General features: G+C 45.6%; 1 protein-coding gene across 1 annotated transcript in view; it reads left to right on the top strand.

Annotated features, from left to right (window-relative positions):
* LOC115090796 (cytochrome P450 2F2-like) overlaps window positions 1-16,477 on the top strand; it is a 49,080-nt gene that overhangs the window by 29,079 nt on the left and 3,524 nt on the right. The window contains exon 7 of the mRNA XM_029600307.1: window positions 8,974-9,161. Within this exon, the coding sequence (XP_029456167.1) occupies window positions 8,974-9,161 (188 nt within the window). The remainder of the gene's footprint in view (window positions 1-8,973; window positions 9,162-16,477) is intronic.

Raw genomic sequence — 16,477 nt, 5'->3', positions numbered from 1 at the left:
GCTCTTTGTTGCTGGCGGTGATGATCCGCCAGCTCCGGCCTCAGACGTCCGCTGGCATCTCCAGCTCGGCGCCGCTTCATGGGACCTGCAGCCAGGATGCCTCCGTCTTCCAGGCCTCTCCGCATGGGCCGCAGAGAGACGCAGTCAGCAGCGCGGTGCCTCCCCCTAAGCATGCACGTGCACCACCGTGAATCTTTTAAAGGGCCTGCGGCGGGAACCTGGCTGCGGACCCGGATGCTGATGTCAGATCCTTCTTCGCATAAAAGCTCAGGCAGTGCTCCTAAGCATTGCCTTTGCAACAGGTCTCCTCGTACTCCGAGTAGTCGTTGCTACTAGTGTCTTCCTTGCTTCGTGTTCCTGTTTCCATTTGTTCCTGGTTCCCACTCATCTCATCTGTCTTGTTAAGTTTTGAATTGACTTCCTGGTTCTGATCATCGCTTTGCCTGACCATGTTGCCTTCTCCAAGCCTGACCGCTGCCTGCCTGACCACATTGCCTTCTCCAAGTCTGACCTCTGCCTGCCTGACCACATTGCCTTCTTCGTGCCTTGACCATTGCTACGTCTGACTACGCCTGCCTTCTCCATGCCCTGACCATTGCCACGGATGACCTTGCTATAGACTCTCTTTCATCCAGAGTTCTACATTGCTTGCTACACCTTCCTGTGGCTGCCAGCCTCCATCCTAGTTCTACAGTGATGCCGCTACCTCTAACCTCTGGATATTGGCTCTTAAGGCTTTGGCCTTTCTCTGCTCAGGCACTCTCAGTCACCCTTTGTCCCTTGGCTCCTGAGTTTCTGTTCCGCAACCTGTCCAGGGTAGAACTACGCCACTTGCTGGCTGCTGTCCCTGGGCTGAACTGCTTGTCTCTGTCATTCTATCCTGAGGCCCGCCTAAGTCCTGCCAGCCCCAGCACCCAAAGGCTCAACCCGATGGGAACATGAGCTGGTATAGGTGAAGCTCCAGTGGCCTCTAGCTTCAGCCCACTCCACCTGCTGACGGTGGGTGGGCCCTTGCCTACAGTGCGTCAACCCCCACCTCAGCCCAAGGATCCACCTCCAGTGCAACAACTAAACCATCATCTGGTGCATAAGTCCTCAAAAACACTCCAAATTCACACATTTATTTTATTTTTATTTTAAATCTTTTCTATACCGTCGTTTGGTAATGCATCATCACAACGGTTTAAATAGAGGCACATATATTTAGTATGGTTACAAAAAGTATCTATGAAATTGCCATTACAGTGTCGGTACATGTTTATATAATATAAGGTATAAGATAGGTGACATGGATCTAGTCCATTTATACGATTAATAGGGTAATCATACAAGAATTGTGCTTAAACCGGAGTTCTCTAACATTATCTTTGAGTAAAAATAAAAGATGTGAGGCCATGCATCTAGGTAACCTTGTTCTGTGTTTCTTATTTTCCATTCTCATTGTAAAATGCTTTCCTGAATAGCCATGTTTTTAAACTTTTTTTGAAGAGTTTTGGATCACTCTGTAATCTTGTCTCTAGTGGCAATGTGTTCCATAATGTTGGACCAGCCAAGGATAGTGCTCTCTCTCTCTCTAACTTGTGTTAGCTTTGCTGTCTTTACTGAGGGGATGGTTAGTAGAGCTTTATTGGCTGTTCTCAGATTTCTCTGGGGTATGTGTAAGCATAGCGTTGTGTTTAACCATTCAGCTTTTTCTTCATTGATTAATTTGTGAATTATGCATAGTGTTTTATATTGCACTTTCTGCTCTATTGGTAACCAGTGTAGTTCGGCCAGTGTTTGAGTGATGTGGTCTCTTTTGCTCTTGCCAGTGAGTATTCTGGCAGCAGAGTTTTGTAGGACTTGTAGTGGTCTTATTGTTGAGTACGGTAATCCAAGAAATAGTGTGTTACAGTAGTCTGTACTCGTGAAAATCAGTGCTTAAAGGATTGTCCTGAAGTGTTTCTGGGTTAGTAGCGGTTTCAGCCTCCTGAGGACCATAAGTTTGGCATATCCTTCTCTGACTTTCAGTGATATGTGTTGTTTAAGGCTAAGTTCTGTGTCAATTATTACTCCTAGGTTTCGAGCTTTCTCGGCTATATCCACTTTCTGATCATTTTTGATAGGGTTTTGAATCAGTTCCATGTTTTTCTGTTCTAGGTGTATAAACTCCATTTTTTTAATGTTTATCATTAGCTCCATTTGGCTTAATAATTGTTTAATTATATCTAGGTACATCATTGCTAGGTTTAGTGTTTTTTCAATTGCTTTGTCTATGGGTAAAATTAGTTGAATGCCGTCTGCATAAATGTAGTGTGTGATACCAAGTCCTGCCAGGAGGTGGCATAGGGGTAACATATATATGTTAAATAGTGTCAGTGAGAAAAGAGGAAGTAGAAGACTTCCCTTCCTCTTTCTTAAGAGTGTTCACTATAGTGTGAGAATAACACTTTTATTTGTTTTAATTTTGTTTTGGATGAATGAGTCCTCTCAAAGGCTAAGCCATAAGACAAAACCAATCTGGAACTTCTCTCAGTATTAGGCCCTGCGAGAGCAGTTCTCTGTGTGAAGGAAATTTCAATAGCCTTTCATGCAACAACTTTACAATGCCTTCCAAGCAACACCTATTCAAGGTCTACATACCAAGGGCATCACAGTCATTCTTAAGCTATGAGAAACACCAGACCTGTATGCCCTGAAATCCATTGAAAGACTCTGCCTATCTTGGGCCACAAAGGTAAGCATACAGGAGTGCCTCTACCAGCCAACTCTGGACCAGAGCATTGATTCCATTTGAGCAATTGCCTCTTTTCCAGCTGAAAAACCTTTGTAACTTCACATACTTGATGGCTGCCAGAAAATCTATCAGTGGAACTACTCATCTGGCTATATATTTGATCGAAAGCTGCCTAAGACAGGAACCATTCCCCAGGGTCATCACATTGTGACTAAGAAAACCTGTAAGAACTCTCCACACCTGCTATGTGCCAGGCTGCAACAATCTTCAGATTCCTTTCTGTACCAAAAAAGCAGTATGTGCACTTCCAAAGTCTCCTAAGGATCTCTCCTTAATGATTTGCATACATTACTGCCATGGCATTGTTGGACATTATCCTGATTGCCTGCTTCTTTAGCAGATGAACAAATGTTTAGAGAGTCAACCAAATTAATCTATCCACCTACCAATTGAAGGACCAACTTGCCTTCTCGGGACTCCACTGTCTATGAGTCTTCTGTCCTAGACAATGTGCTCACCTCCCCAGCCCCTAAGACTAGCATACATCATCACCATTACCCAGGCTGGGAGCTTGAGCCACAACTGCACACTTAACCTGATGGCTTCTGCTACCGGCAAACACATGGAATAGATCACAGAATGGGGATTCTACCTGGAGAGCAAATCTTTCTGGCCTCAAGGGGGCTCCCATTGATGGAACTGAGAAGCTGTAGATAAAACCATACAGACAGACTTCTGGAGGATAACATGCATGGATCTGCTGACCCAGCTTCTGAAAGCATTGCTCTGACAGCTGAGCACAGCTTATCGTCATGTTGAACAGTGCTTCCAGATATTCCAGAGTCCACATAAGGAAGAATCAGAAATACCTTTTTACAAAAGTATGCTGCCACACAAGTATGTGCTGACATTGTGTGAATCACTCAGCCAGCCAGGTAAGGATGAATCAGAAAATACCTGTAGACACAAGTACTCTGCCACCATTATTGACGCTTCAAGAAGGACCTTACAGAAGTGGTAAAATGGAAATACAGCTCTTTAAAACAAAAGAAACTTCCTACACTGCCAAGAGAGAACCTCTTGTGTCTGTGGACCCTTAGGCTGAGGCAAGATTGATGCTATCTGCAGGGAGGATCCCTACAGGTTCTCACTGTTAGCAAGCGGACCAAGATGAAGCAGAGACCAGTCAGGACCTTCACCTTTACCAGCCCATGTTCCCGTCGGATTGAGCCTTTGGGTGGTGGGGCCAGTAGGACTTAGGTGGGGAATCTGATGATGGCAGGAGTGAAGGTCTGCAGTTAGCTAGAGTCATAGCAGGTTGCGGTCAGACGTATCCAGGATTAGATAGTGGTCAAAGGCAGGCAGCAGGCAAGCATAACCGAGGTCCAGGCAGTGGTCAGAGACAGGTAGTGGTCAAGCATATACAAGATCCTAGCAGTGGTCAAACCGAGTATCCATCCAAAGGAGAGGGAGAAGGACAGATAGGGCTGAGGCAGGTAGGGGCTGGAATGAGCAGGCAATGGAGGATAGAAGAGACTGGAAAGAAGATTGAAGACAAGCTGGATGAAGACTGAAGAGAGGCTGGATGAAGACTGGAATGCTAGGAAGCAACATGTACTACTATGGAGTAGCTGGACCTGTTGCTGAGGCAGTGAAGGAAGGACAGGGAGACCCCTTTATAGGGCTTGGCTTGTGAGATCATCAGTAGGCACCGCAGGGCTTTTCCCACCATGGCCCCTTTAAGCAGAGAGAGGTTGAGCATGCACACACCTAAGGAGGAGCACGATTAGATGGGGCTGATGGCATCCTGCGGCATCTCGCCACATCTGAGTGCATCCCGCCACATGGAGAGCCAGCAACGCTCAGCTATGTTGGGAGCCAACAGAGATGGCCCAATATGGGAGGTGAGGGTGGCAGACTGCAGGGGCAGCCCATGGATCACCAAACTTAACACCTCTGAAGCACCTTCATTATAGGAATATTGAGATCTGGCTCCTTGAGGTTCAGAAAGGTCCAAAATATTTTGTGCCTCACTGCCTGTCTACATTCTCTAAAATTTCCATTTTGAAATGAAAGACCCACAAAACCTTGTTGATGTCTATCATTTCCAAAGTAGAATACAAATAATCCCTTCTAGTAAACTACAAAATAGATCAGTTACTGGCCCTGAGCCTAATGACTCTAAGGAACTGGAACCACTGCACCTATAATGAGATGATGAGGAAGAGATCCTTGAACCTTCTCCTGCATTCAAGTGGTAAACAAAAGAAACCATAATACATCCATTAAGGACAGAAAAAAACTCGCCAGCATAGCCATCTTGAATAGCCTTCAGGAGCCACTATTTAGATGTGATTGTAATATATGTGAGGAAGATACCTGCCAAGGAATCATCTTCCCTCATTTCCAAAGACTGAGTCCCGAAAACTCCCACAGGAGTTCTGGGAAGACAAGGTTCTCTCTTTGTCTCTTCTTAATTTTTTTAAGGAAAGAAAGAATTGCAGCTTACTAGAAGGATTTTACTTGGTCCTTCTCAAGTGAAGATGATGAGTTTTGGCCCATTCCTGATCCCAAGACACTTATGGCTTAATCTCAGAAAGCATAGGTACTTTAGACTCAGTCGCAAACCCTTCTGGAGCTTGCTAAATAATAGCTTTCCTTTAAGGAAGCTTGGTGAGAATATTTTAGAATCTACTCTACAGACCAAATATGGTGTCTCAGAGAGCATCTTGCTGCTACCACAAGGGCCATTCTCCTCACCGAAGTCTGCACCAAGATGAGCAAGATATCTGCTTAGTCTTTGAGAACAGATGTAAATGGGCACATTATGATAATATGGCCCTAGTATTCTGAGCCACCTTGATTTGAACTAACTCTGAAACACACTGACACCTATAGAACTGCACTGGAAGCCTTAAGGCTTGTTGAAGCACTGAGTCCATACTGAGCGCCATGAGAGCAGTGCCCATACCTGGGAACATTTGATTTCCTGTAACCCTGAGATTGTCATAGGGTAGTGGTGGGGGAGGGGGGGCAGGGAGAGGGAGGGTGCCTGGTAGCAGCATGTGCACAAACTTTCTATCTCACCGGTACATTCACTCACACATATATATGCTCATTCTTACACATACACTTCTCTTCCTCACACATACACATGCACACTCACTCTTCATCCTTTTACACATACACACACACACACACACACACACACACACACACACACACATACTCTCTCTCATTCATTTCTCGCCCATACTCATTCATGCACTATCACACACAAATGCACACTCACTTTTCTCACTTTCCACACACACTCATTCACTTCTCTTCCTCTTCCACACTAATACATTCACACATAAATGCACACCCACTCTTCTTCCTTTTCCACTCACACATGCACACGTTCACTTCTCTCCCTCTTCTACACACATATATGAACTTTGACATACATGATTCACTCTTCTTCCTTTTCCACACGTGCGTGCGCACACACACACACACACACTCTCATACACACATTCATGCACACACTCTCATTCACTTCTCTCCTTCTTCCACACACACATGCACTCTCATAGACATGCAAGCATACTCATTCTCTCTTCTCACCTTGATCCTGATTTAGCCACAGGAGCCAACTCTTTCCTCAGGCTCATGAGTCAAATGTGCCACTTCCTCCTCTTCTGCACTGTCAGGCCTGTGCTGCCCTTGTTTCATTTCCTGTTTTTTACCCAACACTGCAGCTTTTCCAGCATCTGCAGTTTCTTTTTCCTTGTGCATGGGGGTGAGGGGAGGTGGGCGCTATGCTCCTACTCATCTCGTTTCACCTGCGCGGCCCTGCACTTCTCTTCGTCCTCCTGCAGCACGAGTGCCACCACTGATGCTCCTCCTCCTTCGGGCCTGTGCTATTCCAGCCAGTTTTTCTTCTGGCCTTATGCATCAGGGGACCTGGAGTTTTTGGGTATTGGCCCAGAGACCTGGCAATTTGTTCAGAATTCCAGAGTCTCCAGGCCAAATCTGGAGAGTGCCCAGCTATGGCTGTACCCTGTTCCCCCAGGAATAATAGTCCCTATAGCAACAGCCCATCCCAGAAAACCAGAGGTACATATTACCAGGCCTGCTCAGCTCTAACCTAAGCCTCTGGTGCCTCGCCTTCCAGACTACTAAAATCCTTCACTTATAGATGGAATGAAGCCCTGAAGGGTCTACACACACTCATCCTACTGGAGATTCTTGAAGCCTCTGGACTCTTCCAGTACCTTCTCCCCTGCAGTAGTAAGTATTTGCCAGGATTGAGAATTAGCTTATCCCTGGAATACAGGAGGATAACTCCTCCAATTGCTGTCTGCTAACACATCCCTTAACCTTCTAAGGTTGAACAGCCAGAAATTTGGTCAAGAGGACTTTTCCCTCTTCTCTAATCACCCTTTTTCTCCTTTCTAACCCTTCATCCGCTCCATCACTTACCAGTCCTCAGGGAGGAATACACCACTGAAACAGGTTTTGGGACAGTGCTCTGCTCCATACAGGAAAAACAGATGAAGGCTTTTTTTAAAGGGAGATCACCTTCCCAGGAGGAAGAGCTAACAAAAAGCTAACAGTCAGAGACAAGTAGTATGCTGTCTCTACAAATAGTGAAGCCAGTGCAGCTGTGAAGAAACTTAATACCACCACCTGCCCCGTGGAAGATAAATACGACAGCACTGAGAGAGGCTGTACCTTCCGCTGCTCAAAAACATGGCTGCTGTTCCCCTCGTGGCAGCGAGCACACAGGTGAGAACACAGTGGCCTGCTTGCCCTGCCATTTCTGGGTGACCCCCCCCCCCCCCCAGGCAGCTACAAATAATTTCTGGCCTATCCCCTTGCCCTATGCAGCCACATTTACAATCTATCCCCCTCCCTCCAGTAATTGCCTGCCATGAGGCTCACTATCTATAAAGAACACAGCTTCGTCCTGTGTTCTGGGAGAGATGCCATCACTGCCATACTAAATGGCCCCAGGCTGAGGAAAAAAATACATATTTCACTTGTACAAACTGCCATTGAAGGATTCCTTAAACTCTCGGTTGCTGCCCCGCTAAACAATAGATTCTCTCCCTGTCCATTTGCCTGTTTCTTTTTCTTTTTTAATTTATGCTACGCACCAAGAATAAGCAACAGAACCCCCCCCCCCTTTATTTTTTTCTTTCAAGTTCTTGGAGAGGAAAAAAATCTAGGTGGGGGTATTAAGTGGGGGAGATGGGAAAAGGCCTGCTTAAGGTATCTTTCTATTCCAGAATCACTGGAAGTCCCTCTGGTCCAGTGCTCTGCTCAACTGAGGGAAGGAATATGCAACTTTTACCTCAGGAGCTGCTCATCCAGAAGACAAGTTTCTTCTTCATCTGGCCTAACCAGGCCTCAGCTCACAGCATGGGATGCTGCTTATCTATCATTGCTAGAGACAGAGAATACTGGCAAGCTGAGGTCAGCATGAATACTTATAAAGAGTGACATTAGTGAATCTGTTCATCTCTGTCTCCATTTGTTGGTCTGTGAGCATATCCCATTCTTCTGCCCTGGTCTGACTAGATGAAGAGAGAGAACAGATTGGATAATTTGTGACAAAATGCAGAGCAAGCAAAAATTGCAATAAAATTGGAAAGAAAATGCTGGAGGAACCATAAGCAAGGAGCATGCCTGTGCTTCTGCAGTAATTAACTGATGAGGATCCTATTGAAAATGAAATAGGAGCAGTTTTTGCTTTTGATTCCTGCTTTTCTTGCATCTGTTGAGCTATAAACATACTGCAGGAAGGCACAGAAAGAGAAAAAGTATAAAATCTTGCTATTTGGGATTATGGTAAGTGATACAATAGCCCCTATGTATGAAACACTTTCAGATAGACACAAAATGAGAAGAACCCTTTAGTCCAATTTGTGGGCAGAGGTTCCTGAGCAGGTGCAACCTTGTGCATGTGGATTTATGTACATGCTTTTAAAAGTTTAAAAGTGTGGGCGGAAATCCTTCCCTTCCCCATCTCTGCCACCGGAACACCTACTTGAACTACTGTTGAATATATGTGCAGAATCAAGTTTCATATGTACCTTTACATGCAGAACACCCAGGTTGATTTTCAAAGCTCAATTTGTGCACATTGTCCAGGGAATTCTAAGGATGTGACTAATGTTAATGGTACTAAGGAAAGTAGAATGTTTTTTTCGAGATAACAGCATAGCAATTTTTACCAAGAACAATGATACTTTTTTTGTGTGTTTCAGAAAAAGTGCATAAAGAAATTGACTCCGTTTTGGGACCTGGTAAATGTCCCTCTATGGAGGATCGGGCCCAGCTGCCCTACACAGACGCCGTGCTTCATGAAGTGCAGAGATTTGCCAGCATTGTTCCCATGGGTCTTCCACATGCTGCACTCCATGACATCAGCTTTAGAGGCTACACAATACCCAAGGTAAGAGGTTGAATTCAGGACAGTGTCCAATGAGAATTAATATCTACTGCTCAAGCTCAAACCACCCCATTGGACAGAGGAGACTGGAATTTGGATCATCTTGGTGTGTTCTATTCTAGCAAGAGTCACCGTGGATTTATTTGTGAAGAAAATATAGTTATGATTCACCCTAAGGAAAATACATTTTATCTGGTGTCAGGTTATGTATCTTCAGCATTTTGAGGCTTAGTTTGATGCCTGTGTGCTAGTATTGGGAAACTCCGAAGAGGATGAGATGGAAAAACAAAGAATAGGGAGGTCAATATTTAAAAACCAATTAGACGAATAACTCAAAATGTATCCATTTAAATGGCACAAAAGGCATATTCAGCTAATTATGCAGGTAAATTAGCTAATTACACAGCTAATTATGCCACTAAATTAACCAGATAAAAGGGATTTCTAGAGCATTCTGAGGAGGGGTTGAGATATCTGGCTAATTTAGTTGAATATTGCATGCATCCGGCTAAGGCTTAGATTCATCAAATTGCTTTTAATTCCACAGAAATATGGCATGTTAGCAGCTGTGATAAAAACGGGGCATTGTTAGGAACATTTCTTAAATACCGCACCATGTAGGCAAATTTCGCAAACCGCGATAAAATCTTGTATCATGGGACAAAGTATCGTAGTGTGTGACGACTTAGCGTGTTGCACGTCCAAACCAAGTGATACACGAACATTTCTGGCCGGCACGTGTCAAGCGGGTTTTATAAGCTGACCGAATACACGCATATCTCTCACTATGTGCACATGTGAAAAAATACATGTGTGGCGTAGGCATGTAGGAGGAGGCCAGTAGATGTTCATGTACATACTTATTCGCACAGGTGCGCGCTGTGGTCCTCTGTCTCGAAAATTTCCTACTGCTATGGATAGCATGTAAGCCATAAAAGAAAAAATATAGGATAGTCAGCAGGTTGGGGATAACAGAGGGAAAGGAAGTCCTATGCCTCGCCTGGGCGAACTGGCAACAGACTGGTGAAACTGGCAATAATGTTGGCGCGTGTTCCTTTTAATTTAAAACTTTAATCAAACTAGCTACATATAAAAACCTTCAGAGTGCAGTGTCTCTTATGCACTCCAAAGGCTATTCAGAAAAACAAACATTTTCAATTATCACCTTGTCATTTCCTTTCAAACTTCCCGCTTGTGGCCTAGAAAACATCCACATGAACCCCTATCTCATCCTTAAAATATCCCCACTTATGTGGTGGAAACAGGATTTGCACGCACGTGTGCACTCACGTATGCACTTCCAGCCTATGTTATACCATGCGCTCATATACACTTGTATGTAATACAATGGCTGTGACCATTAAAACATAAGCGCACATATGCGCCCATAGAAGAACATAGGCTGAAAGCACATACAACCGTACCCTATTTGAAATGGACGTGCACATCTGTGTGCAAATCCCGCTTCCATCATTTAAGTGAGCCAATGAAGCAGCCAGTATCCCACTACTAGTACTCTTCCCCCTAACATCGAAGATTTAGGAAGACAGGGCAGGTAAGAAAAGGCTTTTTTTTTTTTTTTTGTGGTGTGTGTCAGAAAAGCCCTCATTTTATCCCTCATGATTATAGCCATGATAATGGCTGCTATTTATTTATTTATTTATTTAAACAGTTTTTATATACCTTTTTTTTTTTATTGGGGAGTAGTCAAAATGGTTTACAAAATGTACATACATAATAAAGAACATAAAAATAAACAGTGAAATTATTATGACTAACAAAAGTACCGGTATGTACATAATAAAAAGACATAAAAAATATTAAAAATTAATATGACTAACAGCAAATTAAAATACTATACCAAAAACCTTGGAGGGAGGACATCAAAGTAAAATAAACAGAACAGGCAAATATCTATCCATAGCAGTTTATATCACTCTATGGTGAGATATAAAGGGGCAGATTTCATAAAAGTATGCGCGCGCGTACTTTTGTTCGAACACCAGGTGCGAACAAAAGTACGCTGGATTTTATAAGATACGCGCATAGCCGCGTGTATCTTATAAAATCCGGGGTCGGTGCGCGCAAGGGGGTGCACATTTGTGCACCTTGCGCGCGCCGATCCCTGTGTGCGCTGCCCGTTCCCTCCGAGGCCGCTCCGAAATCGGAGCGGCCTTCGGAAGAAACTTTCCTTCCGCCCCCCCCCCCCCCGCACCTTCCCCTACCTAACCCACACCTCAGCCCTACCTAGAACCCCCCCTTACCTTTGTTACAGAAGTTACGCCTGCCTCCGGGCAGGCGTAACTTACGCGCACCGGCAACGGCGGGCCCGCGATCCTGGGCACAGCAGCAATTGGCTGCTGTGTCTGGAGGTGCAGCCCCCGCCCCAGACCGCCCACGCCCCGCCTTTGCAAGCCCCGGGACATAAGCGCGTCCTGGGGCTTGTGCGCGCCGCCGAGCCTGTGCAAAATAGGCTCGGCGTGCGCAAGGGTTTAAATGGTTACGCGCATACCTTATGCGCGTAACCGTTTTAAAATCCGCCCCAAACTGTTTTTCCCCTCTACCTCACAAAAAAAGGTGTAGTTAAATTCAACATTAAATCCCACATTAGTGTGCATTATTATTCCTGGAAATGCAGTAGGAGTCCCTTATTTGCATAATTTTCTAGCTTTCACATAATTATTATCATATTTGCATGCAAATACACAATGCAATAAAGATTACGTGTTTATCGTGCACTAGACCCTTTATTGTGCCATAAAGCCCTAATATGGTTTGATGAATGACCCTGTAAGTTAACTGAATGAATGCAGGTCTAAAGTCTGGCCTTGTGTGGCTGGATAACTTTACACTTAACTGGCTATATTCAAAAGAACATATATGTTTAAGTTACCTTCCTTTCAGGCCGATACAGTAAAAGTTGCGGGAGAGCGGAAGAGCACCCGCTCTCCCGGCGCGCGCACAGGCCACTCTCCTGTGCGCGTGTTTTCAGTATTCAAATGAGGACCCACGATAAAAAGAGACGCTAGGGACAGTAGCGCATCCCTAGCACCTCTTTTTTGGGAGGAGTGGCGGCTGTCAGTGAGTTTGACAGCCGACGCTCAATTTTGACAGCCATGGGTTCGGAAACCGGATGCCGGCAAAATTGAGCCTCTGTTTTTCAGCCCGCAAGCTGCGGGCTGATTTAAAATTTTTTTTTTAATTTTTAATTATTTTTTACTTTTGAGACCTCCGACTTAATATTGCCATGATATTAAGTCAGAGGGTGTACAGAAAAGCAGTCTAGACCCAGGAGAATGAAACATAGAAACATAGAAACATAGAAAATGACGGCAGAAGAAGACCAATCGGCCCATCCAGTCTGCCCAGCAAGCTTCACACTTCTTTCTTCTCATACTTATCTGTTTCTCTTGGCTCTTAGTAACCTTAGGTTCTAGGACAGACAGGTGGTCCGTCTTCATGAGAGATTTAGAAACCTTCAAATATCTCACGATATGTCTTTTAATATCCAAAGGCCGCAACAGGCGGTATTCCTCCACATCTCATTCCCTATCCAGAGACAGCAGGGAAATGGACTGATTCAAATGAAAATCTGAGACAACTTTTGGCAAAAAGGAAGGAACAGTACGCAGCTGTATCACCCCTGGAGTCATTCGAAGGAACAGCTCTCAGCAAGACAAGGCCTGCAGCTCCGATATTCTACGCGCCGAGCAAATTGCCAGAACAAACACCATTTTCAAGGTCGGTAACCGCAAGGATAGGTTATGCATTGGTCGAAACAAAGGACCCACTAAGAAATCCAAAACCAGATTAAGACTCCACAAGGGCACTGGTAACTGCAGGGGATGACGAAGATGCTTCACTCCTTTCAGAAAACGGGCCACATCTGGATGAGCCGACAAGGATCCACCAATCACCCGACTCCTGAAACAGGCATGGGCCGCTACCTGCACTTTTAAGGAATTAAGGGCCAACCCTTTATTCAATCCATCCTGCAAAAATTCCAAAATAAACGGGCTCTTAACCAAAGGAGGAAGAACCCATCAATCTTCACACCAAGCCTCAAACACCCACCAAACCTGCACATAGGCTAAGGAAGTGGAGAACTTTCTTGCTCGTAACAAGGTGGCAGTCACCACAGTAGAGTATCCACGCTTCAGCAAGCTAGCCCTCTCAAGGGCCATACTGTAAGACAAAATCAAGTCAGATCTTGTGAAGAAAAGGCCCTGTGTGCCATAAACCGGAGAGGGGAGTCTACCAGGAACCTTCACAGCTCCGCATACCATGCTCTTCTGGCCAATCTGGGGCCACCAGAAGCACCATCCCTCTGTGATTCTCACCCCTCCAAACCATTCTGTCAAACATAGGCCATGGCGTCCAGACTCTGTCTGCTGAGAAAGTCTGCTCTTACATTGCCTTTCCTGCAATGTACGAGATCTCCTGAAGATGCAATTCTGCCCATTACATATGGAGGTCTATTTCCTGCGAGACTTGCTGGCTCTTGGCTCTTCCCTGCTGAATAATGTAAGCCACTGTTGTTGCATTGTTCGATATTATCTGGACCCCTCATCCCTGCAACCTGTCACTGAACTGCAAGCAATCCAACCGGACCGCCCAGGTTTCCAATTGATTGATGCTCCAGATAGATTCTTCTGTACTCCAGTGCCCTTGTGCTGTCAGCTCCTGACAGCGAGCTCCCCAACCCTGGTGGCTCGCATCTATTGTGAGTACTAGCCAGTCCTTTGATTTTAGAGAAACTCCCTTTCTTAGATGATCCGCTTGCAACCATCACTGCAGATGAGCGCAGACCTCCATTGGCAGGAGAAGCAGAATTGAATAGTTCTGAGACTGTGGTTTCCAACGAGACAGCAGAGGGAGTGCTGAAGAGGACGCATATGTGCTCTCACCCACAGAACCACTTCCAGGGTCACTGCCATCAATCCAAGCAACTGGAGATAGGACCACACTATTGAGCGAATTGTGTTCATCAAAAGATGCACCTGCGCCTTCAGTTTCTGAATACAACCCTCCAGCAGGGACACCCTGCTCTGCTTCATGTCGAACTGAACACCGAGATACTCTAGCAACTGAGATGGCTGAAGACTGCTCTTGGCCAGGATCACTATCCAACTGAGCTCCTGAACAAGCAGACCACTGTGTATGACACTAGGAGGCTCTCTTCCAGAGACTTGGCATGAATTAGCCAGTCATCCAAATATGGGTGTACCAGAATCCCTTCTTTTCTTAACTCTGCCACTGCCACCACCAGTGGCTAGACCAAAAGGCTGCACTCAAAACTTATAATGTCATCCCAAAAGCGCAAAGCACAGAAAACGGTGCTCTAGCCGGATGGGGATATGCAGGTATGCCTTGGATAAATCCAAGGAGAAAATAAACTCCCTCAACTGCATAGCCATTATCATTGAAAGCAAGGTCTCCATGCGAAAATGAGTCATCCGCAAATGACAGTTGACCACTTTGAGATCCATGATGGGACGAAAAGAGCATTCCTTCTTGGGCACAATGAAACAAATGGAATATTGGCCCATATTTTCTTGAGATGTGGGCCCTGGAACCACAGCCCTCAAACTGAGGAACCTTGACAATGTACCCTCCACTACTTGCCTCTTCTGTGGGGAGTGGCAAGGAGACAACATGAACACATCCCAAGGTACGCTGCGAAACTCCAGTGCAAATCCATCTTGTATCACCTTCAAGACCCACTGGTCTGACGTGATTTCGACCCACCTCTGATGAAAGAGAGAGAGGTGACCCCCTATCTCTTGTTCCTGGGGGTGGGTCGGCACACCTTCATTGAGAGGCTTAGGAGGTTCCACTACCCGAGCCTGCGCCCCGTCTGGGCTGTCTAGGCAAAAGTACTGAGACCTTTCAAAAGGTCGAGTCCTCTGAAAGGTCGCTTCTCTGTATGGTAGAAAATGCTTGAATCCCCTAGCACTATCTCTCATGTCTGCTTCTTATCCTCTGGCAACCGTGGAACCGTAGACTTGCCCCACTTATTAGCCATTTTCTCCAACTCGCTCCCAAACAAGAGCAAGCCTTTAAAGGGCAATTTCGTAAGGTTAGACTGGAAAGTTGCATCAGCCAACCAATTTCAGAGCCACAACTGACACCAGGTCACTATTACCAAAGCCACCCCTCTAGCTAAGGTGCGGACCAAATTGCAGCCCGCACCTGCCAAAAAGGCAGCTGCTGGCTCCATGACTGCCCTGGAATTCACACCAGATTCATTGACCTCCTGAGAGAGCAGTAAACAGGAGCGAGCTATTAGGGTACAACAGGAAGCTATCTGCAAGGTCATTGCCACTGCTTCAAATGCTTGCTTAAGGATAGTCTCAGTCCTCCTATCGTGCACATCCTTCAAGGTCGCTCCTCCCTTCACAGGGATAGTAGTCCACTTGGAGATGGCACACAAGCGCATCCACTTTTGAAAAACACAACTGTTCTCTCGCCACTTGATCCAGGGGGCACAGGCCTTCCAAGACTCATCCCCCTTTGAAATTAGCCTCCGGGGCACCCCACTCAAGATCAATCAATTCTTGAATGGCCTCCTTAACAGGGAAGAAACAAGAGGCTTTATGCAGAGAAATTAAAATGGGATTTTTCTTTGGCTCAGACATGGAATCAGCCCCAGGGACTTCCAGTATCTTCAATGTCTGGGAAATCAGAGCCGGTAGCTCATCTCTATGAAAGAACTGCAACATAGTCCTATATGGTTCCAATCCCGGAGGAATTTTCCCATCCTCCAGGGAGTAAGGATCGACTTCATCGCCCGTGTCATCCGGTTCCACATTGGGTAAACCGGCTGCCAATTTAGGTGTACTTCAGTGCTTAACCATAGCAACAGGCTTGCGAGAGGTCACCACCTGCGACTCTGACCTGGCAGTATTGCTTGGGGGTGAGGACTGCGCCTGCAGAAAGAATTGTAATCTTTGAAAAATATTTCACCCAAGAAAAGGTAGAAGGATCCATGCCAAAACCAGTAGGCACCAGTCCTGTGCCCACTGAGCTATCTTCAGCCCCATCTGACATGTCTTTACCCAAGCCCTCATCGGGCTGGGAAGAACCAGGCTTAGTAAAATCAGTCAAAGGCAATTCTCCCTGAGCCTCCAAGCAGTGCTGGCACAAATTAGAGGGAAGGCAAGGCTGAGATGCCTGAATATGACAAACAGCACAGAGGGAAAGGCACTTAGGTTTCTTAGCTATAGGCACCATCAGTTTGACAGTATACTTAACAGGTGACTGAAAGATGCATGTCCAGTTGAATTCTTGCTGTAAAAAATAGGCATCCAAAATTTAGG

Source organism: Rhinatrema bivittatum, chromosome 4 (genome assembly GCF_901001135.1).
Source record: "Rhinatrema bivittatum chromosome 4, aRhiBiv1.1, whole genome shotgun sequence".
Classification (NCBI taxonomy): domain Eukaryota; kingdom Metazoa; phylum Chordata; class Amphibia; order Gymnophiona; family Rhinatrematidae; genus Rhinatrema; species Rhinatrema bivittatum.
Note: the sequence above shows the minus strand (reverse complement) of the source record. Positions and strands in the feature narration are given on the sequence as shown.